The sequence below is a fragment of the Rhea americana genome, unplaced genomic scaffold, assembly GCF_003343005.1.
Source record: "Rhea americana isolate MKP2758 unplaced genomic scaffold, rheAme1 scaffold_42, whole genome shotgun sequence".
NCBI classification, from domain to species: Eukaryota; Metazoa; Chordata; class Aves; order Rheiformes; family Rheidae; genus Rhea; species Rhea americana.
The window spans coordinates 2,005,947-2,033,522 of NW_028186557.1; the positions used below are offsets into that span (position 1 = coordinate 2,005,947).

The 27,576-nt window shown below is 43.6% G+C and overlaps 1 protein-coding gene across 1 annotated transcript in view; it reads left to right on the top strand.

Annotated features, from left to right (window-relative positions):
* KCNH5 (potassium voltage-gated channel subfamily H member 5) overlaps positions 1 to 15,251 on the top strand; it is a 154,947-nt gene extending 139,696 nt beyond the window's left edge. The window contains exon 11 of the mRNA XM_085314991.1: positions 14,304 to 15,251. Within this exon, the coding sequence (XP_085171117.1) occupies positions 14,304 to 15,251 (948 nt within the window). The remainder of the gene's footprint in view (positions 1 to 14,303) is intronic.
* Positions 15,252 to 27,576: the final 12,325 nt, after the last annotated feature.

Here is a 27,576-nt window from a genome sequence, read left to right on the forward strand (position 1 = left end):
CAGCCCCTAAGGAGCATCCTGTGTTAGTGCCTAAATGCATGGATAGGAACATAAAACAGGGCTGATGAGCTTTACAGAGATCCACATCTAGAGAAAAGGCGATCACTGCAATATAGGTATCAGGGAGGATCACCAAGAATCATGTAGAGAAATATGAAGGCCCATTTTCCCTGAGAACAGGCAAAATGCCAGCACACAGTAGAATGATACTCGCAACGAGGATATAGCCAGATCACTAAAATCCTCCCCAACAGAGCCTTAGTTTATTGGCATGGAAGCCCAGGGATTGATTTAATGCAGGCAGCATGTAAATGTGAAGGAAATGGCTCTTCACCACACCATCTGTTTATCCCATCCCCATATCCCCTCTGGTTAACCCTTTTGTGCTGTCTCTTCCTCTTGCTGATACCCTTCATAAAGCAATACAAAGGTCTGTGGAGTCGCCCAGTTGCTGAGTTCTTCAGTCACATCTTCTCAGGTTAGAACAAACATGTTCAAACATGTCCTTTTGGGGATGGTCAGAGCACCTGCTCGTCCCCATGTCTTCATCATGTAGGCAGCCCACTGACTTTGCCATAGAGACGCTCTGATACCGCTGTCATTAACTGCTTATTTTCTTCAGAAAGTAAGCGTCAGGGGACAGTGGACTTCACTGTTTAAATTTTTCATCGCCATTGTAGTATTTCCTTGSTAGCACAGGTAGCTGTCTAGTTGGTGGACAACTCTCCTTCTCCAGGCTCTTCTGAGTATGGGCAATTTTGATCAAAGAACAGGGAGTATGAMCTGAGTTTTTGCGTCCTTTCCCTTGCAGTTTCCACTCCAGAAAGAACGAGCTGTTCCCAGGTGCTGAATCAGGCACAAGGAGACATTACCAAAATCTCTGAAACAGACTCTTTGCTCTCCAGAAAGTTTTCATTTGTTCATGTCATAAATCAAAGGCCCTGTTCAGCTGACAGTTACTGATGCCTCTGGAAAACTGCATTTCTTCCAGTCTCTCAGCTACAATACACCGTGGCAGCTTTACAGCAACCACTTGTGGTTGAAGGGAAGCGCTAGCTTTAGGTGAAGGTTGCCTGTCCTTTTTATACGATCCTTTTTCTTGACTGGATGCTCCTCAATGTTTGCATGCTTGTAGCTTAAGTCTTTTTTTCTCTCTCTAGGGGATTCTTCCCCTCTGTGGTAGTGGCTGTAATCATATTAAAGGCGATTACAGTATGTTTCAACAACCAGTACTCCTTACTCTTAAGCTGCCAACTGAGAGCTCTCAGTAGGGAAAAATTTAGCCACTGCTGGGCAAAATGTTTCCCTTGAAGAATCCCAGGGATACTTGTTATGATTATTTCACAGAGCTTTTTATATCTAAATGAGGTAGATATTAAAAGTTATAATATTAAAAGATATCAAAAGTTTAAATAACCTTTCAGTCTTTTTTTCCTGATAAACTGGGATTTGCTAATGGTTTAACTGAGTTACTTTGTGTCTATTATGCAGTGGGCTGACCCTGTCTTTCAGTCAATGAGTGATCTGCTAGGGGTGTTCATCTTTGCGGGGTCTTAATTTCCATTTAAAAGAAGTATAAAGTCACACTGCCAGTGGATTTTGTTCTTAYATCTCTGAATGGAGAAGCTGAGAAGTGAGTTGACGAATTATCGTAACTCATTCTCCCTTGCAGAGTTCCTTTGGCTTTTTTGCAGGATGTCTCACAGGAAGGGTAGGCACAATGATAGTTTAAGCTTAGGCTTCATCCAAAGGGTAGGAAACACTGGCAGCACTTATCTGCCACTTATGTCCCCAAAGGTGGATTTGGTTGAGAAAAGTTCTATCTTCTCTGGTATGTACATAGGCTGTATTTATGGATTGAGAAGGAAAAAAAGTAACTCTGAAGTATCTTGGGCACATCTATATGGCTGAAAGTAGAACTGTGCAACTGTATGGACATAGGACCTGAATAGCAGCACAGTCAAATTAGTGCAGATCTGCTAATCAGTTCTACCTTTCTGCAGGGACACACCACTATATTACAGCAGAGATCTTTGTGCCCTTGTCCATGGTGTGGCATAAACATGCCCTCACTTTCAACCCCGTGAGCATTTGAAAGATCAGGTCCTTGTGCTAGATCCCTAAATCTGCTCAAGAATGCTGCTGTGGTCTTGAATTAACCTGAATTACCATCTGTAGYTGGGGACTCTCCCGGCCAGACTAGTTGCTGCTGTTGGACCTGGTTCGGATCAGGAACGTCTGACTGACAAAGCAGCACAAGTTTGACCTCTCTGTTTTGTAATGTGGAACGATATGCAACAAGTTTTGGTGCCTTGGATCACAGCAGAGACAGATACTGTCTGTGCAGTATCCCTTTCATTTGGGTCTATTGTTCATATGTACTGCCCTTTAAAATGATTTCTTCCTTTCTGACACATCATTTCCAAAGAAAGCTGATTGTGTTCTACATTGCATGGCCTGGGAAATGCGTTGTTTTAATTTAAGCTCCTGTTATAAAAGCTTTTCAATAAATTAATGAAACTCTGAGAATGATGAAGTGAACAGAGTAACTTGTAGCACATTCCATACAAAACTGAAATTTCTTAAAGCAAATCAGAATGTTTTCAATGTCAGAAGCAAGGCTTATGGTGAGAGGTAGCATCTTTTGTCAGACCTGTTGATATAGCTGGAAAAAAAGTCAGTAAGCTTTCAGTTCAAAGCCTTTTTTCAGAACTGAAGATTTCAGATTAAATTTCAGGTGCTTTATAGTCTGTTACAGTAATTTTAAAAGAAAAAAAATCATAATGATTCCAATTAATTTAAATTTCTGCTCAAAGTAGAGGGGAGAGAATGGTTCATTTGGGCAACAATATGAAATTCTTCTGCTGGTGTATTAGATTAGAGTCTCTGTCAGGCATTCACTGACATCTGATCTTCAGATAGAAACCAATAAGAGGCACAAATGCAAAGAACAAAACAAGATTTCTGCAAATCCTCTGGGCCCAGATTTTACGTGGCATTATGCTAGGAAGATGCAGGAATACCGGCTCTGTCACAAGTACGGTTGGCCAGTGAAGATTGCAAAATGTTTCACTGGAATAAAGCCAAGGCCTTGTGAAAATTTTCACTAAGAATCAGAGACAGTGTTGCCCCTCTCCCCACCCCCGGCCCTGATACCTAAACACAAACCTCTGCAGCAGTAAACTTGTCCTGGACCAGATTTAATTTTAGCAATTAACTGTAATTACAGTTGAACCCTTCCAGCTTTGAGCTACCTGAAATCTCACTACACTTCCAGTCCCAGTATACATGCCAGACTGAGCAGCAGTGAAAAGCCTATCATTATATTAATACAACTTTTTTATTTCTTATATACCTTTATATTGCTATATTTAATGTTTTTGCAGTATGACTTTTGCTGCTGTGGGGGCCATGGATTGGGAACCTAGAAACTTAGTTCTATCCCTAGCTTTTCCACTAAGCATCTCGAAGACCCTGGCCAAGTAGTTCAACCTCTCTGCACCCTGGTGTTGACATCTGGAAAAAGTGGCAGCGACGTGAATSTAACTTTCTCCAAAGCATGGCAATATGGGGAAAGATGTGTGCTAGATTAGTGCTGCATGTTATTTTTGAACATTGATTTACTATTCCAAGTTAAATCAGACTGAAGAGCAACTTGAAAAGTGTTCTGGCGCCTTTCCCGGTCACAGAGAGCACCATTTCTGCAGCCTGCCCCAAGCTCAAACCAGTCCGCTGTCATCTGGACAGCGTGTTTAAGCTCGGAAGTGTATCACTCTTTGGGCTGGGCAAAACAAGGGCTTTTTTCTTTGAGGACTTTCTTTTTTCATCATCTGTTACTAAAATGTGCAGGCCGCAGCACTTCTGCACCACAGCAAAGCCCCAATCGATTGACAGTGCTCCACACTGCCGGTGGCGTTTCGTTGGGCCTGTGCCGATAGCAAGGATTGATCCAGTGACCAGTATAAGTTTGCGAGTACCAGACCTGCCTGATCTAGCTTGACCCCATCCTGGGTGGACACTGCTTTGCAAGGAGCGTATCACCCTGCCTTCGGTCTAGGAGGGAATGGGACATTCCCATTAATTATGGAGCCCTGGGTGAAATGCCTGCGGGACTGGTGGCCACAGCATGGTCTGAATGTGTGGCTTGGTGAGCTGTGGCATCAGCTTGTTTAGGTCCAGGTGGATTCCAGAAAGTAGCTGGGGTAGTTTTGTTGCTGTGGACAGAGGCAGTCTTTGTTGTAGCTCTCCTAGATCTTGTGGAGGAGCGTGAGTCCACTGATGTCAGTGGTAAAACTTCTGAAGTGCTGCTGTCCATAGGGCTGCTGTTTCACAGGGTTGGAAATCCACCAAGGTCTCTGCAAGTACCTCAACTTCCATTTTTACAGGAGCTCTGTATTATACAGAGCAGGAAGCACCCTCAAGAGGGGAGGAGAGAAAGAGGATGAAAAATCTGCTGTTCTCTCTGCTCTAAGGCCAGGCAAAGAAATGAAGGGGAGAAAGATCCTCTTGCCCTGTGCTCTCTTTCRTTGCTACCTCAGTAAAGAATAAAAGGAGAAAAGGAGGAGAACAATAAATAAATAACTGATGCTCTCCTTTGAGAGCACAAGATGAAGAGACAGGAAAGAGGCAGAGAGAAGGAGGAGCCTTTTCATTTGCTCAACTAGAGCAACCCTAAACTAGACCAACCTGAAATCTGCTCTGGTTAAACATCCCATAAATTCATAAATAAAGTAGCCTTGCTTGATTATTGGCTAAAATAACTGTGTTTGTATGTGGAATGTGCATTTTCCTGTCTTTGATAGTATTGGAGAAATAGGTCTGAACTGGGCTGTTCTGGAATATGTCAAGGCATCTGCTGTTTGGTTAAAAGAAAACYGAAAAAAGTGAGGTGAAAACAGGGAAAAAAAAAAGTGATTAATTTCAATTCCAGAGTCTTGTTTAAAAACCATGGCAAAGCTCCCCAGTTCCCAAGGTGCACAGCAGCCTTTTTCAGCATCTCCCMCAGAGATGCGGAGCCCAGCAGGCATCAGCCAGAGTGGCTAGGCCAGCACCAAGAGAAAATCCAGGCATTATTTTCTCCTGGGGAGCAAAAYCAGGGAGGTGTCCACAAGTGCTTGACCTGTGACCAGAAGGTGCTCAGATTCTGGGTGACGGAAATAGCAGAAGAGCCTGTGAACTGCAGAGGAGCTCATCCGGAAAGAGCTTGACTGTATGCCTAAGYACAGAGCTGCTGATTCAGAGATTTACCTGCTCTCACAAAGTGCTTTCAGGTGGTCTAAATGCGTGCAACTGTGCAAATGATGGAAGGGGCTTTGGCATTTCTTCTGAAAAATCAACTCCTTAGCATCAAAGCATAGCAAAGCCCTTAGTTAATSTCGTTCTCACAGCACTTTGGAGAGTCAGTGCCCATCACTTGAGCTGAGAATCTCAACTAATCCTTCCTTGCAAAGTGGGTATAAAAGCCACCCTTCATCAGTGTCTGATGATGTATCAGGGCATTAGGAAAGGCATTGCATATTCATTGTGCACTGGCCTGTGCTGGTCTCAGCACAGCAGACTCGAGCCCTTAATCTTTAATTTATAGGAATATGCATGTGTATTTTTCGTGACTTTTTAAAATAAACTATCTCAGTTTTGGCAATAAGCCAAAAYATTAGCCTCTCTCTGCTATCGGCCATAGTTCCTAGTCTCCTAGTTGCAAATAGATGGCTAGGACATAGGGAAATGCCSTATGCAGAAAGTATAGGGCACTGTTATTATCTTGTCTTATACAGGGGGAGATGGGGACATGAAGAGACAGTGTGATTTGCACAAGAYCTTGCATGTGGCTAAAGACAGGGCCAGCAGTATAATCCATTCACCTGAATCCCATTCTAGTGCTATATGTACATGGGCCATGATGCTTTCAGGATCTGACAAATGTGACTTGGATCTCTGCCTGCTTCTCTTCATCTCTTTYTTCTTCAAACTAGACATGTTTTAAAGTAATGCAGAATAACTTCTGATCCATATGATGYGTAAAATAGATGAGACGAATCCACAAGCACTCTTTTTTTTTAATAGGCGTGCTTGTTTGCAAATGCAGATGGGCCTAATTGATGATCCATGTGCACAGATGTCTCTCTGCGAGAGTAGTCGGGTGCTGTGCAAATTGATTGCTAATGCAAAATGGGACCAGATTACAATTTGACCTACAGTGTCCAATTTCTAAAACACAGCACAAACAGTAACGAGGTGATGGAAGTTCTGGCCTTGGGAAATTGCTCATAGATAGTAGTGGAGATCTTCTGAGCTACCTCTCCCTCCCCACATGCCCAGCTTTTTCTTTAGATGAGTAACTCAGGGATACAGATCAGTACTAAGTGATGATGAAATGATTAACCCCTTTCTTGCCCATAAAAATGTGATTAAATTTCCCTKAAAAGGGCTTTTTCAGCCTCACAGAAATAGTTCTCCTTACCCTGAAATGACATCTTTGTCATGTCTATTGGAAATCTCTATATCTGTTACAAGTCAATTCTGTAATTGCTTAGGAAGAAACTACATGAATGCAGCTTCTCCATAGCAAAATTAAAATGTGCTTGGTAGGAAGCTTTTGCCTTTGCATGCTGCTGTATCTGTGAAGTCAGGATCAATGGAAATTTGCAGAAAGACTATTATTTACTGTTCCTTTCAAGCAGCCAGCAGACTAACCTACRGAAATCTTCTTTTCCTCCAAAATCCAGCATGAAAGGCTGTTTAGTGAAACATTCCTATCCCAGAGATTAACTAATTGCTCAGCAGTCAGTTATTTTCACCGCACAGCCAAGGACAGTGATTCCTTTCCCACATACAGCTGGAGCAATGGTTTAACACAAAACAGTTCTTGGGACAGGAGGATTAAGCAGAATTTACTGGAGAGCAATTAAAACGGTTGTTAGAGCAATTTATTTTTGAAGCTGAATTTCACATCAAAGTAAGGATATCTGAGGAGAGCGTAGTGCAGGAGAACAATAAAGCCGTCATCCCAGGCCATGTATGCTGCCTCCTCCGAGTGCAGATAATACAGTGAGCCAGGAGGACGTGAAGATTTACAGGGGTAAATTAGGTGAAGCAGCCTAAATGCAGTTTGCATTTGGAAAGAGGCGCCCTGGCTTCAGTCTCTCTGCTTGCTTTTACATCTTGTGGCTTCTGCTGCCCTCCATTTCTGCCAGACGAATAGTGCTGCCCTGTTAGGGAGAACAGAGAGTGTCTGACCAAGCTTTTGGCCGCAGAGGTCCTGCCGGTGCAGGACACTGCAGTCGGAGGCTGCTTCTGCTCACAAGCCCTACTGAAAAGCTAGTGGAAGCTGGCTTGGAGCCAGTGCTCCTTGCTGGTGTTGCTGGTCTTGCTGGCTTTGTCTTCACRTCCTAGCTGTCTCTTCCTACCATCTTGCCATGCCCTGACCTAGGAGGGGGCCTTACTCCAAGCACTTTCTTGGGATTAAGAGCCAAAATTRTGTCTTGTGGGGGGTGCTGCCATTGCCCACTCCATTTTCGAAGGGTAGGAAACCTGCCTGGAAATGGACTTCAGTGGCAGGGAACTAGGCCAGACACAGTAAGTTTGTCCGTAGTGCATTTCAGCAACTTTTTACATCCATCCCCAAAGAAGGTTTGAATTATCGCTGACTGTTCGCATTWCCCTGCTTCACGCAGAAGCTCACAGGCTAGACTTTCAGGTGAAGGACAACTGTAGAAAGCTTTTATATCAGACTACATAGCATTTCACAGCTCTGCTAGTCCAAGCCCCGGGGCTCTAGTTGCTGTCTAATTGCAAAGACTAGTGTTATGTAAATGTAATTTCCTATTCATTCATTTCTATCATTTTTTTCAGTAGTTTAATATGTTAAATTTAAATACATTTGAATTCATGTATTTTAAAATGAAAACTTCTTAACATATTAAAAATTAAAATATTTGGTAATTATTTAACATCTGAAGAGAATAAGATTTGTAACCATTTTAACAACCAAGTATCAACAGTGACTGATGTTCTGTGTGACCTCCTAGGTTTAAAAAACATTTTGGTTTTGGAGAAAGCCTGTCTACCAAAGGTCACACGTGAGGTACTAGGCTTGATCTGGCCTAGTTATAAGACTATCAAATAAGAGAGTCCTCAGCTATGGCCTGTTTTGGTGGCAGTTTCCCAGGAGCTGCTGGGCAGTCAGCTGAGCTCCCGGTTGATCTGCTGGGTGTTGAGACCTCAGCACACCCGGGGAGGGTTTCCCAGGGTGAGAGGGTGAGAATAGGGAGCCTTTCGCTGTCGCATTAGGGGCGTCATCTGATTCCTTGGGCAGCCAAAATGTCTGGTTTTTCATAAGCTCTCTCTCTCTTGGACCCACCAGCCTGGCATGATCTTCTGTGCAGCAGTCACTCGTTCTCCCTCTGCAGCTTTTAAGATAATAATGTTTATCTGGAAGGACTGGCTGGTCTCTGAGGCTGGGTAAGAAATACATCCCAGCTGGGAACTGGCAAAAACCCAGCATGTTGGAGGGAATAAAAATAGCATCAGGTGAAGGCAATAATAATGCACACATACATATATAAAAGCTTTAAGAGAAGGCCTTTTGCATGCTCTGTTCCAAACCCTGACACTTGCACTGCGAGAGGGATTTGGGTTCTTCTTCTCCGCAGTCGTGCTGAGGACATCTGTATCTGCGTGACTCGCACAAAGCTCTCTTTATAGCCAGARGAGACACACAAGCGGCTTGGGGTACCGCTCTTCTGACCTGGTTTAACGTCTCGCTGCAGATGAAATGACTCACACCCTCCAAGTGCCTTTTTCTCTCCCTTGACTGTATGTGGCTCCTAGAAGATGAGTTCAGATGCAGACAGCTGCTTTGTAGGTGAACCCTGTTCTGAGTGGTTGAGCTCTGGAAATTGGCTCTGTTTTGCAGTTTGCTCTTTGAATCAGGAAAAGAGTGCAGTAGTCTGAGTGCGGCATGGATTTGGGATTGAGTCTGACACAAATTCATCTCACTCATTAATGCAAGAAAAATGACAGTTATTATTCTACAGTGCACTCTAAGATGTGTAAATTAATAGTATTTTTGCAAAGATCTTTATAAAAGTTTGTTTTATATTTTTCAGCCTAGACATGAATTAAGCTTTTCTTCTTCTTTTCAGTTGTACTTACTGAGTTTTATTTTTTTAGCCTTTTCCCTAAAAAATTGTGTGTGTGTTATTGCGGTGTTTTTCTCTCTGTGATTAGTTTCTTCATAATGTCACTCCCMAAACTTTTGAATCTATTTGCTGGCTTTGAGGAAGGAAATCTTAAACATAATTAAATTTCTAAAAATCAGTTGCCAGGTAGATATCTAAATTAKTGCCACGATTAAGGAAAACTCAAGCAGATCTTAGCTGTTCTGCAGCCCATTTGGTAGCAGCTGGTCAATGGGCATCGCCTGGCCATATATATAATCCTACACAATCTCAGCATGCAATTTGGCTGCTCTGTGGGAGAGTGCAGGGATTATTATGGTTATCCAGCAATGGTGACCAGCAGGGTTATTGCAGTTATCTAGTCCAGCAGAATGGCTGGGCTCCCCATTCTGCTTTACATGGCACTGGGAAACAAAATAGCTGGAGGAGCTGAACTGTTGTGTTTACTCTGGATTTGAGCCTGGCTGTAGCCGGAGGGCTTCACAGTGAGCAATTAGGCAGTGTGAATGATGAACAAGATGAACATTAACCCAAGCCTTCCCAGGTTCAGCTTCTGGAGCTGCTGAAAGGCTGTGGGAGCTCAGTCAGGTGAATTCACCTGCTATAGGGTTTCCACTCGCTTTGGAGATGCTCAGCCTCCCTTGGAAATCAAGCACATTTGTATGATGTCTCCATCTGGGCACCCAGGATTTATTAGTCACTTTGGAAATCTTCGCCTTGATGGCCTTACCTGACTTTACCTCTCTCTCACTCAGTGCACACTGGCTATATTCCTCACCATGACAACTGAGTACCCTTTTGTTATACAGTTATATATTACCATGAATTTCTRTGGTGAGGGGCAGGCATGTATTGAACAGCAGTAGCAACAGTGAGACAGTCTAGGAATAGGACAGGATGATCTGTGGTCAATATATGCCACTTTTATGAACATATTGTAATTCTTTAAGACATTTATGAGTTCTTCAATCTGTCCGCATTTTTTTCCGTGAAAACCCTTGTTATGCAGTCTTTGCAAATAGAACAAGGTCATAGAGGRATGACTTTCACAGTACTGGTAGAAAAAAGGCAACAGCAAGGGATGCATTTCAAAGTGGCTGAAAAGGTCATCACTTTACTGAATAATTTGGCAAGAGAAGGGAATGGGAGAACTTCTGCAAGTCTCAGCCTTGAACTGTCTTCTCTGCTTCTTGTTCCTGSTGCTTATGTCTGGACTTAGCTTTGGGTTTGGTTACACAAGTTGGTGCTTCAAAGGGGATGTAGTGTAGCAGTTGTTTAAACTTTGTGGTCTTAGGTAAGATTTCTCTGGGAGAAGCACGGCACTGGACTGGATTCRTGGTTGGACTGAGTTATCTGTCAGTGCACTGGGGAGGGAAAGGTGAACAGGGTTAAGATCAACACGGAGAATYTCAAATTACTGTTCTCTTCTGTGCCTGCCTTCTAGATAAACCAAATACTTCTGTTCCCAGGGCTGGCAATCAGTTAACCTTTACTTAACCTTTGCTAGCTTGGTAACTAACATCACCCCCATTCTCCCTCCTTCCCARAATGAATACATTGAAAGAAGGAAAAACAGCAACCTGGTCTCATGAAATAGGTTGTATGTCACACGGCACGGTCTTTCACAACCCCTTCCATAAGGGAAATGAATTCTGACACCAAATCCCCATCACGTTATCAAATTCAGCACTTACCTTGAGACAGGAGTATGGTTCTTTGCCCCTTGAGAAGKGCTGTACATAATACTGGTTATGCATTTCAGCCCTGGTTATGCATTTCAGAGCCGAACTGTAAATAGTGAAGACCTATGGACACATCCACTTTTCATGAGGAAGCTGAGGGGAGAGGAGAGGAGGTGTAGGGATGTGCTTCTGCCAGCTTTTGCTACCTTGAAAATATGTCATAGGAAATATGGCTCCACCAAGATWGATCAATCCAGAATTCTGGATTTCCATGTAATCACTGGATTTCTTAATTCCCTATGCATTTTCTGCTGTACTTCTGTGTCAGTTTTTCTTCTTTAAAGAAGCTCCCGTAATCATTCCAGGGCTTAGCACTTTTTGTAGCAGGCAGAAAAAGAGAGATGGATTTATCAAAGAAYCAGACTCTGCCAGGATCCTAATGGGGCTTAAAAGAGGCAGCAGGAGTTTCTCTTCCTGGGGACAGTGGCAGAGGATGAGCGACAGCAGGTCTTGGGGAGTGTGCGGTCTCCACCACGTGGGCCTAAGACAGAGGGAAATCCTATGGCTTTGTGAGATTATTGGGTCCTTGATCTTGGCCAGAGCTCTGCAGTGAGATTAGGACCTAACCCCCTCTGGCTTCAATCCAGCGTGACCTCAGTGAGAGACAGTGATGTCCTCTCCTGGTACTACTTGGGTCTTATCAATGCCATGTGTAAAGTCAGCAGCTCAGAAGCCCTGCTTCCCCACAGAGTAACCCAAGCAGGGCAATAATTTTACCTGCAGCTGGTGCTCTGACACATGAGATTTTTCCACCCTGTAGTGTATTTACCATCACAGTGTTCCCAGGAGGCTGGGAAATGCTGTTCTGGTGGCAGGGACATGTGGCGTGGTCGCATAAGAAGTCAGGAATGAAGCGGAGACATGATCTCAGGTCTTGCAATTTATGAGGTGGAGGTTTAACTATCGAGATGACTTTCCTTAAAGAATGGGAAAATGATCAAAGTTGCCTGCGTTCCTGCCTGGACAAGGCTGATTTGCATTGCAAATCTGATGGCATTTGTTACAGCATCCTGCACCGTGGTCGCCGGTCCCTGCAGCATGGATGTGTTCAGGCTCCCCAGACCTCACGTTAGCTGCATGCTGAGACACGGTAGTGCAGCTCGCTCAGACTTCAGACCYCCTGTGCTGCTGGGTTTAGCTAATCTGAGTGACATCTGGCTAAGCAGTTCTGGAACAAAGCCTCCGGTGTAGAAAAACATGCTGATTTCCTGGTTTTGGGAAGGGACCGCTTCAGGAGTGCCAGGTACCATCCATGTCAAATTAGCCAAGTTGTGGCTTTTCTTCCATAGAAGGCAAGCAGCAGTCATGGTTAATTGTAGTCTTTGCTTGGAGATAACCTCTGGCTAGAGAAATTTCAAACTGAGAGGAGAAAAGGGAGAAATGAAGAAAAGGGAGTAGCCCGGGGGAAAAAAAGGAGCTGAAGATAGTTTTCAGTGAGGTGTAAGTGTTTGGTGAGGAGGAATAAAGAGCAAATTAAGAAGTGGTGCTGTGGTCTGTGTTATCACTCTGGAACAGTCTTCCCATACCCTGCACGGTGCGGAGGGGACACAGCTGGCCACCGAGCCTGCGGGAAGGACTTGCCTTTCTGGGAGACACGTTCTCTACTCCACACTCAGTGGCTGGACATCCTCAGTGTTGTGTGATCTACCAAAGGTGCGATGCTTCCCTCCTGGGAGAAGATGCACAAAGCTACATGAGCCATCTTCTGAACCTTCATTTAGAAAGGGTGGCTTCAATTAAGTGTAATTACTTCCCTGTTTGAATCAAGAGCAAATTCTATTACATTTATTCGTTGTCCCCTGTGGTTTGTCTGAGAGAGAGACAGTTAATACATGATGGTCGGTGCTAATGAAGGGAAGCTTCCAAGTGAATATATATGTAGCTGCATCTAGGTCAGAGGAGTCAGATGAAAGTATCATCTTCTATGTTTCTCTGTTTTTTTTAACTGGGCTTCTAATAAACATATTAACTTTCCAAATTATTATAAGCAGCTGCATCTATCAGCAACACATGAGAATATATTTACTGCATCTGAAAGCTCTCTAATGAAGCTTTGAAGTCCAGCTCATTGCAGATTTATGCAGGAGACTAGATGTAGCTGTTGAGGCCCTCCTCTGCAATCTGAAGATGTGAGACTTGAAAGCCACTATTGCTTTGCAGATATGGACAGGTGTGAGAAGCCTTTTTAGTTGAAAGATAAATAGATACTGAAATATAGATACTGAAACAGATATTTCAAAACCTATATTTGACTATTGTAGTCTTTTGTGTATCAAGGGCTTTCATTTATTTTTCTTACCAACACTATCCCTACATGAGCCGTATTTGTAGCTAATCACACTGTCCTTTTCACTTTACTGTCATCATCCAGAGAAACATAGTTTCCTCTTCCTGCTTCAATCCCTTATTCAAGAAAGCTGTACAAACCTAAACAAGGTTGGAAAAAAAGAGAGATTTTTTTACAGGTAACATGCATAAAAGCATAAAGGTTTTAACTCTGTGGAACCTGCCACAGCTTGAGATTCCTTGTGCTACAGAGGCCCAAGAGATGCTGCAGAGAGAAACAGCTGCAGCACTAAATACCTTCCTCCTTTGAGTGACATGGCATCATGAAACTGTGGCTATTGCTAGCTTTTATAATAACACATTCTTGGTACGRTGTTCTTCCATGGTGCTCCCGGTGCACCCACACGTATTAGACATATAAACTCTTCAGGAAGTGCCTGTGCTGCTGTGTGAAGCCACCGTGCATACCACACAGGAACCTAATTGCACCCTCCAGCCACTGCTACAAGCTAGTAATAAGCAGTGCTAATAAAGGAGTGCACACAGTCGGGTTTTCAAATCTCCAGAACAGGGTGTACGTTGAGTTAAAGTAGCGGTAGTGTAGTCTCCACTGAATTACTGTTTCTTTTTGATCTGCACTAAAGATAGTAACYCAGCAGATGTGCATGTGAGTAATGGGTAGATATGTATCACTGTATTTGGGTTCTTGTTTGCTTTCTGTCTTCTCTTTGTTCCATTTCTTTCCTTCTCTCATTGTCAGGATATTTTTAGTTCTTCAGGGCTGTATCTTCTGCATCAAAGATACAGGTGAAACTCACTTTTAATGTATACCTTTAAAAAAAAAAGTGTGTGTGTGTGTGTGTGTGTGTGTGTGTGTGTGTGTGTGTACTAGCTCTGCTTGACGTGTGTCTAAGGTAGTTATGCTTTGATCTGCTCCATTTGAATTCACAGTAAGAAAATTATGATAGAAAAGAAGGAGAAATGGCTGTTCCCCCGTAAGAGCCGTTCTGTATCCTCATCTTCCAGTGACATTAGCCACAGTCCTGTATGCGACCTCCTTTGGGTACTGACTCTGTTTTGGATTTATCCCCTGTAGATCATCTTCCGGAAAATCAGTGATGTCAAGAAGGAAGAAGAGGAACGCCTGCGTCAGAAGAACGAGGTGACGCTGAGCATCCCTGTGGACCACCCTGTGCGGAAACTCTTCCAGAAGTTCAAGCAGCAAAAGGAGATGCGTAATCAAGGCTCAACCCACATTGACCCAGAGAGGAACCAGCTTCAAGTGGAAAGCCGTACCATGCAGAACGGGGCCTCCATCACGGGCACAAGCGTGGTCACYGTGTCTCAGATCACGCCAATCCAGACTTCCTTAGCCTACATGAAAACCAGTGAGGCCGTGAAGCAGAACAACCGGGATGCTATGGAGCTCAAGCCAAATGGAAATGGAGACCAGAAATGTCTCAAAGTGAACAGTCCCATGCGGATGAAAAATGGGAATGGCAAAGGATGGCTTCGACTAAAGAACACAATGGGGACCCATGAGGAGAAGAAGGAAGCCTGGAATAATGTCACAAAGGCTGAGTCCATGGGGTTACTGTCTGAGGACTCCAAGTGCAATGACTCAGAGAATGGTGTAAATAAAAACCCACTGAGGAAAACAGACTCTTGTGACAGTGGAATAACAAAAAGTGACCTTCGTTTGGATAAAGCTGGTGAGACTCGCAGCCCTCTGGAGCATAGCCCCATTCAGGCTGATGCTAGGCATCCTTTCTACCCTATTCCTGAGCAGGCCTTACAGACCACCCTCCAGGAAGTCAAACAYGAACTCAAAGAAGATATCCAGCTGCTAAGCAGCAGGATGGCTGCCCTTGAGAAGCAGGTGGCAGAAATTTTAAAAATATTGTCTGAAAAGAACGTACCCCAGATCTCTTCCCCCAAGTCTCATTTATCACCCCAGCTACCCTCCCAAATACCTTGTCAGGATATTTTTAGTGTTTCAAGGCCTGCATCACCCGAATCAGAAAAAGATGAAATCCACTTTTAACATATACCTATGTTTATATATGTATACAGTATATATGCAGAGGTGTATATATACCTTTATACATATATATGTGTGTGTGTATATGGTAAATATATATACATATATATTTTCACTTGCATCCAATATGACTTGAACACACCAAGGGTTTTGATATGTAAATATTGCATGTCCAGCTGGATTCTGGCCTGCCAAAGAAAACAATTATTAACATAGATATTGCTTGTATAATATGCAGTTGACTGCATGCACACTTTACATTTATTTATAATCTCTATTATGTAATAAAAGAATGACTTTGTCTAACAAAGGCAATGTACTATTTAAAGAATCAGGGTCTAACCTGCCAATATTGTCATGACAGATTTGATCTCAGGCTGAGTGAATTGAGCTTTTATTTCCTCACTGTCTTTTCTGCCGAGTTAAACAATAGATTAACGTGATGTGGAGCACACGTTCAGACTCCAGTTAGTATTGTTTCCTGCTATCATTCCATTACAATATGTACTGTATATTTGGCGGATAGATTCCTCTCCTCCTCCTCCTCCGTAAAGGTGTCGGGGGGAGGTCGGCTCGGTTAACAGGGAAGGGCACKGTGGCAGGTGCCTGCGTAGATCACTGGAATTTATTACGTGGGTATTGTGCATGCACAGCCTTTTGTTTCAAGTATCCTCCTGCTCTTTTAACAGCGTAAGAAAGAAACAATAATAATGATGATTTATGTAACAAAGTGGAACAAACAAATGCAGCTGCACTCCCTGTGTATTGAGGGGGGGTAATCTGTTTCTTGAAAGCCTCCTTTTATTGATGCCATTTATACGGAACTGTTAGAGTAACATTACACAGATTCTCTTCACWGCAGTCAGAGACAGTGTCTCACTCTGTCAGGATCTTCATTAGGAAGTCCAGGTTTTGCAGTCCAAGGTTGAGCGTTGCTTTTCTCCATCCTTCCCCATTGCTCCTGGCAGATAGGCTTTGCACGAGATCTTAGCAAGGGAGAGAGAAATTTTTGTTCAGCTTCTTGGAAGTCATGTGAGCAGACTGAAAGCCTGAAGTTAAATGGTTACAGTTAGTCCCCATCCACTCCCTTTTCTGAGGCTGTTTATCAATCTGAAACTACTTTTATGAAAGAGAGAAAGATCGAGTCTGGATGTGTAGTTGGTATTGGTGATGGTCCCTTCACCCCATGGCATTAGGATGACAGTGTTTGGTAGGGCATTGTGGGTCTGCTAGGGAGACGAAATCTTCCCCAGGTGCCTGCTGCTCTTGTCGGTGGACTTGGAGATGGGCTCAGTGGACTTGGGGGAGACGCTGCCAGTGCAGGAATGCAGTGGCCACAGCAAATCGCTAGGTGCATTAAGGCCATTAGGTCTGCGTCAGATGCTCTGGCCCTTCTCTTTTAGCCCATTCCCTTTGGCAGCCTCGACCCATGCTCAGATCACACCTCCTCCACCCAGCTTAGAGCAGCACCCTCCTCACAGTGCTGCAGCAGGGCAGGCAGGCATTTGCACTAGCCCCTCTTTCTTCTGACTGTGCGAACTGAGATTATTGGAGTCTGCCTGAGCCTGTGCTTGAGCATGGTGGGTTTTGTTGCCTCCAAGTTTTTGCCAGGTGAAAGTCCAGGCACATGCAATGCCCAACAGAAATGGCCATCATGGCTTCAGAGCAGCRTTGTGCCTTGAGACTGACACTAGGCTGTAGTGACTCCTTCAGTGAAAGATTTCCCCACACTTAAATGACCTCTTGCACCAAGATCTCATGTTTTTTGAAGTGCCTAGAGTAATACTATATGTGTACCACAAAGCATCACTATCCATCATGTAATTAAAAGACATTTATAATTAGTGGGCATCCCTACCAAATACCAATAAAAAAGATCCATTGCTTCACATCAGTAAACTGAACTACTCTGAAGCACTTCCTGAAAAGCCAAAAAACAACCCCATCATTTGCAGGAGTGGCAATTAGGAACCTTCATCCCAGGAAGACCATGTCTCCTAGTGTGAAATCCAAAGCCCCGAATCCCAAACAAAGATCATGAGAAAGCCAAAGGAGCCATTGCTTTTGTTGTATCAATTCATGAAGGCTTTTTTTGGAAAAACACTGGTCTGTCTTAGTTGCTGGTTCTTTCCAACCCCTCCTCCAGTCTCTTCCTTTAGGAAATCATAGACAAAGAAGAAAGAATAAAAAGGCTCTATTTAGGCCAGCGGAAGGGACAAGTCCCAGAGCCTACGCTACACCGCCTGCCGCCTGCAGCAATCCCCCACGTCCTTCTCCGTGGCAGCAGTTGCCCCCAGCAGGACATGCAGCTCTATTGTACAGCCGCTTTTCTGACACAAGTGCAGATTCTTAAGTGTGCAACCRCGCATTGGTCTGCTGCAACAAACTGTGCTTGCAAAACAGAAGGACCTATAAGGTCCTGCTCTACATCCTACCCTGTGACTCTGAAATGATTGTGGATCTTATATGTTAAGGCATTACAGGCTTTCTGCAGGCTGCTGGCGTTACGGGTATGACTTAAGTAAAAGTGCCAAGTTTTGAAGATTTAACCCCTCTTGCCCAATCTGAATTATTAAGACAGCAACCTACTTTCCCACAGCAGATGTACAATGTGCCTAGCATTTTCCAGGTTCATAATTTGGTGCCCAGCAACAGCTGTACTTTTGGYTGTAGCCTTCTGGCCTTGGCTGTACATGAACCTGTCTGATTTTTGCAGTGCAGGAGGAAATGGCAGCACAAGGATGAATGGCATGTCCAGGATGGAGCATAGGGGCAGTGTTTTGTTGCATCTCCCCCATCCATCTGTGCATGACCCAGCCAGCTCTCCTGGCTTTTCAACACAGACAACGGACTGAGAAGTTGGTAGGGCTGGCAAAGGTGCCCCCCCCCCCCAGCTGTTTCCCAGATCATCTCTTACCCTCCTAGGGTTACTTTCAGAGCTGTACCATTAACAGGGAGAATTTGTCTTCTTCTCAGTGCCCAGAACTGCCCAGTGAATAGCTTAGTTAGGCTGTCTAGGAGCTGGAGTTTTGATGAAGAAGTTCCTTGAATGCCTGATTGCACTGCTATTTGATGCTGCAACAGAGCCGGCAGGGCGATGGGGTGACTTTGTTAGAAAGCATTAGCCTTAATGGCATTCCTCTGCCTTTACAAAGGACTTTTTCTCTGTATATAGAATTGCATGGCATGCAAAGGGATTTTTATTTTGATTTATCTTGCAAGCCTGGTGTAACTTGATGCCACTTGACAATGAGAGCACGTATAACAGGATTAATCTGACCTTGAAAACTATTAGAGTCCAGCGTGTCTATTACAGTTAAAGTACAACTATACCGGTTAAAGTGCATACTGGCTAAAAGCTATGAATAGTGTAAAATAGCAAGTTCATGAAGCAAACAGTGTTTCTGGGTTCACTTGGCCTAGCGCTGTTCCAGTGTTGTTGCCTCTGCAGTTCCAATGTTATTACTCTGTTCCAATGTTATTACTCACCCGTTTGGTGGAGCTGGTTTGTACCTTGCACAAGGCAGTAGTGCAAGGGGTGTCGCACAAGCCTGCAGATGGGCTAGCCCAGGCCTTGTGCGCCGGGGAGACGACCGCAAGCCCAATCGGCAGGATGAACTCTGGTGTCTCCTGCTCTGAAAATTTGGCTCGTACGGTTCTCGGCCTCTAAATGTCACGAGTGGAGCATTACGTGCTGTTCCGTGGCGTTGTTACTGGGACGCTTGTTCCGCGATTTCCCGGTCCCTCGTGCTTCCGTGGGTGTGCGTGGTGCGGCGGGGCGTGCTGCCAGCCGGAGTATTCCCGGTCTGTTACAGCAAGAGTCGTGATGTTGTAGTTCCAGCTTGACTGAGAGCCGCCACTTAACCCCAGTAAGTGCAATAAGGAACCAAGTGTGGCCGTTCTGCCTAGGTCAGCGCTCAAGCAGTTCCACCCCGTGCAGAAGGGAGCCCTCAGCCGCATGCTTTTATTTCCTTTAAAGAGCTGTGTACCTGTACAAACGTTGCTGCCGTGTGCTGGTAGTACTCAGCGTTCTTAGCACTTACCTCGTGCTTTATGTGTTTGAAATATTTTACCAACACACAAGCAGATTTTATCCTTGTGGACAAGATATCAATAGAAATAAAATGTGTATAGAAGAGTAACCTCTTTCGAAAGTAAATGAACTACAATACCTCGAATAACATTTTTGTCTACTATTACAAGATAGAGCAGCACTTCAGAATAATAATAGCTGCAAAAAAATAACTGTTGCAGTGAAAATTTAGAAGGGAATTATCCCCCAGTTCTTATGGTTTTGTATTTGTCATTCTTTTTTTCTATCTTTCTGTCTTTGCCAGGAGACAGGGGTCAGAGTAGAGATGACTCTAAAAGTAACAAACTTAACCTTTGCCTATTTTTCTATTCGCTCTTCTGCAGAAGTAGCAGAGCTACAGGGACTCGCAGCGACATGCACTGAAGTCTCATTTCATCRCTAGATCCAAGTTCAGTCCCCGTTTACAACCACATTGAAAGTAGCCCTGTTAAACAGGTGCGAACTGAGGATGAACCTGATGAGTGTATTGGACCTTAAAGTATATTTTGAATTCCAGAGCAATTTTAGAGAACTGACAGCTGCAGCARTAACCCAGTGCTCATTGTAAGCAATGCAAGTCGCTATAGAGGTGACTGCGACCATTATATGGACCTCATCATGTGCAAGGGTCAGAAAACARATGTTATGTCTGTAAAATAGCTAGAGGATTTTTTTGGGGTGGGGGGGGAGAAGTCTTGAACTGGGGGGGTGGGAAAAAAGAGGGGGGGAAGAGGAGAGAAAAAGAAAAGAAAAGCTTAATATGCAGTTTGGGACTGAGGTGCTAATGGGATATATTATTGTGACTTGACACCGTCTTATTTGGATTTTGAGCGTTTAGAAAACCGAGCTCAGTTGTTGTGCGTATGTCGCAATTAAACAGATTGTTTGTTAAAATAAATCTCTTTTTTTTTCTAAAAGTGAAGAATTTTAAAAAAGTTTTAAAGTACCATTTTCCTGCAGAAGAGAGATTTAACAGTTTGTTATGACTGTTTWTAATAAGCTGCATTTAAAATTCTTTTTTTTATTTCTGTAGCAGAAGCACCTGTATTAACAAATATCTTCAGGTCTATAGGCTTATAGTCTTCCTGCTAATATATTTGTTAGACAGCATTTGAGAAGTGGTGGGCCTGGGATATCTTTGGAGATGGGCAGGTCTTCGTGGTAACTGGGGCTCTAAGAGTCCCTAATGCTGAGCCGCCGTGAGAGCTTTGAGCATTAAACAGCAGTAGTTTTTAATTTTCCTTGGCACTTCTGGATCTGCACTGAATTCCTGCAGGGAATTTAAGGAAGGAAGTAGAACAATTGACACTGTCGTTTTTCCTGGATGGCCCCAATCCTTCACCTGCATCTGGGCTCCTCCTCTGTAGAGTCTACAGGGAGGGAAGGTTTGATCAGGCTGAGTTTATTGCTAGATTTCCAGCTCTGAGAATATTTTATATGATTTTACCTTACTTTTTTGGTGCAAACATTCAACAAAWGCTCTATTTTCTTGTTTTTTAATATGTTATAGCACGTTTCAAAGCCAAATACATTCTTAAAACAAAATGCTGAATGGAGCTAAAATAGACAAGTACGTATTGTTTCTGGCAGAAAAGCAGTATATTTCCTTACTGTTGTAAAGAGTATTGTGCAATGATCAGCTTTGTGATACCTAAGAAATGACAAACAAAATCATCCYTACCGATGGTGCATTCAGTGGTACAGAAAATTGACCTTGTATTGTACAATGGGACAAGAAAGCRTACATTAATTTTGAATACTCAAATTATATCGCCATTCAAAATGGACTTGACTAGGCCAGGATAAATAATTTTTATTAATTTATTATGTTATATTAATCAACTGCTTGATGCAAGGAGGGTGGAACCAGGCATCTGGGGTAAAATTCTCACAAGCCCTTTTATCCACTAGCTATAAGGCAATTAAGTGTGTGTCTTCATAATTTTCTGCTTGGAAATACAAGCTTGTTTGGCCCACAGTCTGAGACTGTTGGTGTTCACCAGCTCTATATCTGGCTATCTGCCACTGATGAGGCACTAAGCCTTAATTAAAAGCCCTAGGAAAAGGAGTCTGCATTTGTTCAGGCTTAGCCTCACACTTATATGGCTGTACAGTGTCTTTTTCAGAGCAGATKCAATTCAGGCCGGTGCTAAGCAATGGCTGAGGGTATTTATACCTGCCTGCAGAGGATGTAGAGACACRCTATGAGGTGTTTGTATACACGTATGTATACATAGATGTGTATGTACACATAGATACGTATGCATAGATATAGGCATAGCTACCATTTGGAAAGGGAACTCAGATCTGGCCCTCTTGGCAGAATTGTCTTTCCCTCAGTAGCATTTGAAGATGAGGCTGGTTGCCATCCCTGGGGGGTAACAACTGTGGGACAGGGAAGGYCCATTTGAGGAAAATCAAATGTAGCTGCCCCCAGGGAAAATGCAGTCTGGCTTCGGGAGAGACTTTCTRAAGATCTGTAGGAAAGGGACCTGTGAAATACTCTCAGCTGTTTCTCATCATAATGTATGGACRCTATCTGAGGTTGGCCCTGCTTTGAGCAGGGGGGGTTGGACCAAGTGACCTCCAAAGGCCCCTTTCARCCTTTTGTTATTGTATCATTTGGTGAGTCTGTAGGTTTTAATAGCACAGATAGAGAGGAGACGGAATTTGAAGTTCCTTAGTTATGTGTCATTATTTGTTGGTCTTCAGCTTGAATATGACACTGAGATAYCTAGTGCCCATTTTCAAGTTAAACCTTGTTTCTAAGAGCTAATACTTATCAAGTAGACCCTAGAGAAAYTTGGTATATTCTGAGGCTACAGCGTATAAATATATTAAGCCCTTCACTGGGCATCAGTTAACATCCATACCTCATGCCAAACACTGAGAAAAATGTCTCAGTGACCATGCCATTTCTGGAAGCGGTGAGCTAATACGGATGCATCAGCAATACCCACTCCCGCCCCCAGCCTCTTCCTCAGTCCAGTGCAAGGTAAATTGGGTGTTTGAAAACAGTTTCAAAAATCACATGGTGTTTGAGCTGATTTTCCGTATCGCGCTGGCAGATGTACACCTCCAAGAGCATAGGAAATGCGTGAAGGGCAGCGACAAATAGGTTTCTCTTTAGTATCTGGATTTGTGGGTTGTACTTTCCCCTCTGGATTCAGCCTTTCTCTGCCAAGGTGAGGCCACCACTGCTCAGACTGCCTCGGCTTCTCCATAGGGTCTGGGTACATCCCTGGGGCCTGTGCCCATCCGCAGAGTCCCAGTCCCGCTCCCAAACCTACCTCCCCTRTTCCTCTAGGGTGATATTACAGGCACATTCCAAGCTTTATTTTCTGCCACAGTAGGTTTAACTGCCCAGGCACTGTAACCTCTACATATCCATGATGCCTCACAGGGTTACTCAAAAGATCTCTAAATTTTGGCTTAGCAGTAAGTCTCCAAAAAAATCACCACTACCAGGGCAAAACTTCCACCATTCTCAGGCATTATTTTATTAAGGAAACTTTTGTTTTTATTTTATTTGGGGTCCTTTTGTACAATCCTGAACATTACAGTGTGTGGTAGGAATAGCTRAGACTGGAATGTTCAGGTTTTTGAATTACCTGGTTTGAGAAGGGGAGCTCAAGTGAGACATCGGCATCAAACTCAGGCTAGCATCTGCCATATGTGACCATTTCGTTTGTGCTTTTTTTTCTCCAGTTACACCTGAGGTGAAGTTTAGCACAGGCTGCACTTTGACCTCATGCCATCCAGTGCTAGTAAAAGCCCTTTTCATTTCCTCTGGCAGATCATGGGGTTTTGCTCAACATTTCCATGTGTGTTATGCTAGGACACTCAGGCGCTTTCCTGTCCTGGGCTTGGTTTCAGAAGAATTTCCTGAGTTGTTGCACCATTTTTCTCTGCCACTACATTTGTTTTCTTAGAAAAGAAATCTTTTGTGCCGGTGTGCACCTCCTCCAGCTGGCAGTGCAGGCGAGGACATGCGTGACTCGTTGCAAGCAGGCCAGGAGCTGTGTGGGATGCTGTGCCTTCTGCCTGACCAGTGGGGAATCCAGTTGCACTTGAGGCTGCTTTAAGGACCGTTAGTCCGAGGTCGCAGTTCATTTTGTAAATTGGGTGTCTTATCCGAGCTGTCACGGGAAAGGAATTTTTTTTCAGAGCAAAACAAAATCTGCGCTCCACTGCTAATTAGTCCTCTGTTGTCCCTGCAGAATTAATTACCACCTTCTCCACTTGTATCACCAAGTGCTGTTTGGCCACAGCTGCTGCTGCTTTTTTTTTTTTTTTTTTTTTTTTTTTTTTTTCTTTTTTTTTTAATGGATAATTATGAGTCCTGGTGTTGCAAACAAGTTTGATCAGGTGATACTTAAAACTACAGAGCTGAAGTGCCCCTGTAACTGGTAGTCTAAACTGTTTCAAGCCCCAGCAGCTCCACTGCAACCACGGCAAGTTGAGCACTCACGGCTTTCGGAACATCAGTGAGGGCTTCCTCCTCCTGGCATCTCCAGGTGGTGGCTGCAGGGAGACGATGGCACCTCCCAGCTCCTCTGGCTGCCCCATGGGCTCCCAGCCACRGTTTTTGTCTTCAGAGAAGGGCTGAGTGCCACAGACTGCATAATTCTATCAAGTGGTAAATTCAATTTATTTAGTGGGAGAGACAGTAGCTAGCAATAAGGCAGGATTTGGGGTTTAAAAATATCTGTCTTGTGGGAATTAGGCAAGCTACCAGAAAAACAATAAAGGATTTGTCTGGCAGTGCACTGCATGCCACAGGAATGCTAAACATGAAAGCAGGAGAATTTATTGATACCAGTGAAAAACGCTCATTAGCGTTAAAGTGCAAAGAAACTCTGTAAACGTACCTTTCAGTTGTCCCAGTAAAATCACAGTACTCAAACCAGGAGAAGGAAAGCTTGTTTCTGTGRAGCACAGAACTGGCTAATCAGCTTCCTTACAAAATTTGCACATAAAAATGTCTCTCCACAAATGTGGTAGTTACCACTGTTTTACAGGATGGATGCATTTCACAGCTGACCTCAATGTATTTCTCCTGCCAGTAGTTTTACAGTGAATCAGAGGTTTCCCTGAAGCTTGTGCCGCAGTGTTTCTCATAGGGCATGCTCCTTCCCTTCCTTGCCTATCGCCAATTTTCTATTATTTGCCCTTTAAGAGAACTGTGGCCCCATACGGGAAGCGGGAGGAAACGATAAACTTGGAGGGACGCAGGGAAGCTGAGGGTTCACCATGTTTTTAAAATGAACATGCCAGCAGTAAAAAAACCATGTTTGCCAGCTGTCCAAGGCTCCGGTGACCATGTGCACAGCTTTTGTGCCAGAATCACGTTGGTATTGCTGGGAGGCATATGGCGAACTGTTGCACATGAATTAGGCCATGACATGCTTCATAAACTTTACATACCTTTTTACTGTTGTTATACTTGAAAAAAAAAAAGCACAACTGACTGGGGCTCTTGCATGCAAGTGTAGCTGCATGTCTTGGGATAATTTCTGCATGTTCTGACAGCTACATCATATGAAGGAAGCTATTTTCCATGCTAAAAAGCGGTTTTCCTGCCTTCTTTCTTTCTTTCCTTCTGTTCGTTCTTCCTTCCGTCCTTCCCATGCTTTGTTGACTTCTTTCTTTCTTTACTTCTTTCTTTCTTGAATTCTTGCAAGATTTCTTGCCAAACTCCTAAGTCTAGGAACTTGCAGAAAGAGGAAGATGATTAAGTAATGCTGCACTAGTAGAATTTATGAGGTAATGATCTGTTTTRCTGATTGTGTTCAAAAGAAATAATATGCAAATATGAATTGTTGTTAGGGCTGATTTGTTAATGTTCTGCTTAAATACCAGCCAGTGACCAAGCRTTTTAGAAAAGCCTATCTTCGAAAGTGTTTGCTTTGTTTTGGGGGTAAATATTTTCAGATTCTGAGCATCCTGTGCAAACATTCCTACTAAAGTCAGTGGGAATCTTTCCACAAATTTAACCTTAACCCAGGTTCTTGCAGAGGGACCAAAGCAAGGAGTACCTGTGTGGGCTGAGCAGTCTCAGAACAGACAACTGTTGGAGTCGGATTTTTAATTTCAGGCCCTTCTCTAAATGCAAATGGATCCAAGATTTCATGACCTACAAAACATTGCATGTCAAATGCAGGCAGAAGTGTAGAAGATGTGTTTGAAGATTGGGACAGCTAGGTAAATTGCCAGAAAATCAGCTGAACCGATCAGGGAAAGGGCACTTTTTAATTAATACATATTTGAATACAAATGACTTATTCTCGATGTGTGAATTGTCAGTAATCTCCATCCAAATTAACTGCTCAAAATTCATGACTGCCTAGAATATTCTTGTAGAAGCCAGATATGTACATTAGCTGTGCAAACTGTCTTTGGGGAGAAGCACAGTTAAAAATAAAGTTATTTATTATTACTATGACAGAGTGAGCAAATGGCAAAGATAGGGGGTCAGTGCCTCTGTATCCAAGCTCTGCTGGTTTGGATGTTGTCTGAGCCCTGTTTGTGTTTCCTAATGAGGAGAGCAGAGCAGCATGCAGAGAGGGAGCAGCTTGCACAGGACTTCATGAAGACCAGGATTTGGAGGCTGGATTCCCAGCTTCATCAAGGCCACGGGAATTCAGCAGTGGTGTTAGGATTGCTCCCCTGCCTCCCGCAGCCCTTAAAAATATCTGTGAGCTCCCTCTCATGTTTTGGCTCTTGGTGCAGGCAGTTCAGCTGAAATGGCAGGAGATGCCACAAAGAGGAGGAAGATGCGTTACCAGGTCTTCATAGCCTAATACTGCTAGTGTGAAGCAATGATCTGGAGAACGTGCTTTACTGGGAGGAGAGYGGAACATGGGGTGGGCCTGACCTTGCAGTTGTCTCTGTGCATCCCCAAGCTCGGTAATGAGGTATGGTGACAGTATCCATGTAATGGCCTGCTCAAGCTAATAGCACGATTAGTGGCAGGTGGATATTTTTTGAAACTAATCATCATCRTCATAAATGACCTCATTACAATCAAAACATTGTCCTATTTTTCTAGCTTTTTTCCCTAGGCTTCTCCTACACCCACAATGACAACTTAAAACTGAGCTGAGCCAGGAGCTGCTAGACCAATAGCCTGCCTAAGTAAGGGCAGAAGCCAAAAGTCACCCCAGCCCACCCTCACTAGATGCTCACAAGGACTGTGCTGACCATCGGTCCTAGGTGTAACCTGCCTTTGCTTCCTCTTTCTCTGTTAAATGCAGCTGTGTGGCCAAGATGCAATTAATTTTTCTCTGGGAGCAGAGCRCCTTGTATTGCCAGCCCAGCGCTCGCTAGCCAGCGTTTGGGCCATGACTTCTAGTGCTGCATCCTTAAGCACCTAACAAGGCCAATCCTGCAACACTAATCCCCGTTTGTGCGAACCGTTCCACTAAAATTAGCAGGACTTTCTTCCCCAGCGAGGATTAGTCAGAGTAATATAATGGGCTTTAAACCCTYCTTTTTTACCCTGAGGTCCTTAGTTTTGATTTCAAATTTCAAGGTGTTCCATTAGCTGGAAAAGCACCAGCCAGTATAATCCTCTTTGTGCAACCATCAGAGAGGAGCATTTAAAACAACTGGTTTTAAGAGCTCACATTGGAAAAACCTGATCCGTAGAGTAACTGCAGCTTTTGAATGTACGTGATTCACAGTCACTGGATTAAAGGGAAGAACAAAACATCTGGGAAAACTGTTTTTTGCAAGGAGAAATTGAGGGGGGGGCTACTCGTGGGATAATGTTTCTTTTCTTACTATTGATGTTCTTTGTACACTAGTTAATGCAAATGGCAGTCGCTACGGATGATATTTTTGAAGAGGCCAGCTATCTTTTTTGCTGTTGTTAATATACTGAGGATTTAGGGGGATTTTAAAAGCCTCTGCCTTTCAGGATTATTTCTACAAAAGCAATTAAKAACTGCATTTTGACAGCAGGAAGCTTATAAAAATCTAAAGAAAAAAAAATAAAGCATTTGGAACAGCTATCAAAGGAATGCACCTCTGCTACCATATCCAAAATCTGCAAAATGATCATGAACTGCATCAAGCAAGGACCATCTTTCTACTGAAAATCATACATTAGTACATACAGAGTGGATGCTCCCTTGACCACTCATGTGACTGCTGAGGAGGAACGTGTGGGAACGTATAGAGTAATGTGGCTACTGCGTCGTTTTGGGACATTACCATGTGTGATAGATTGGAATTGGTTAACCCATAGCAAGT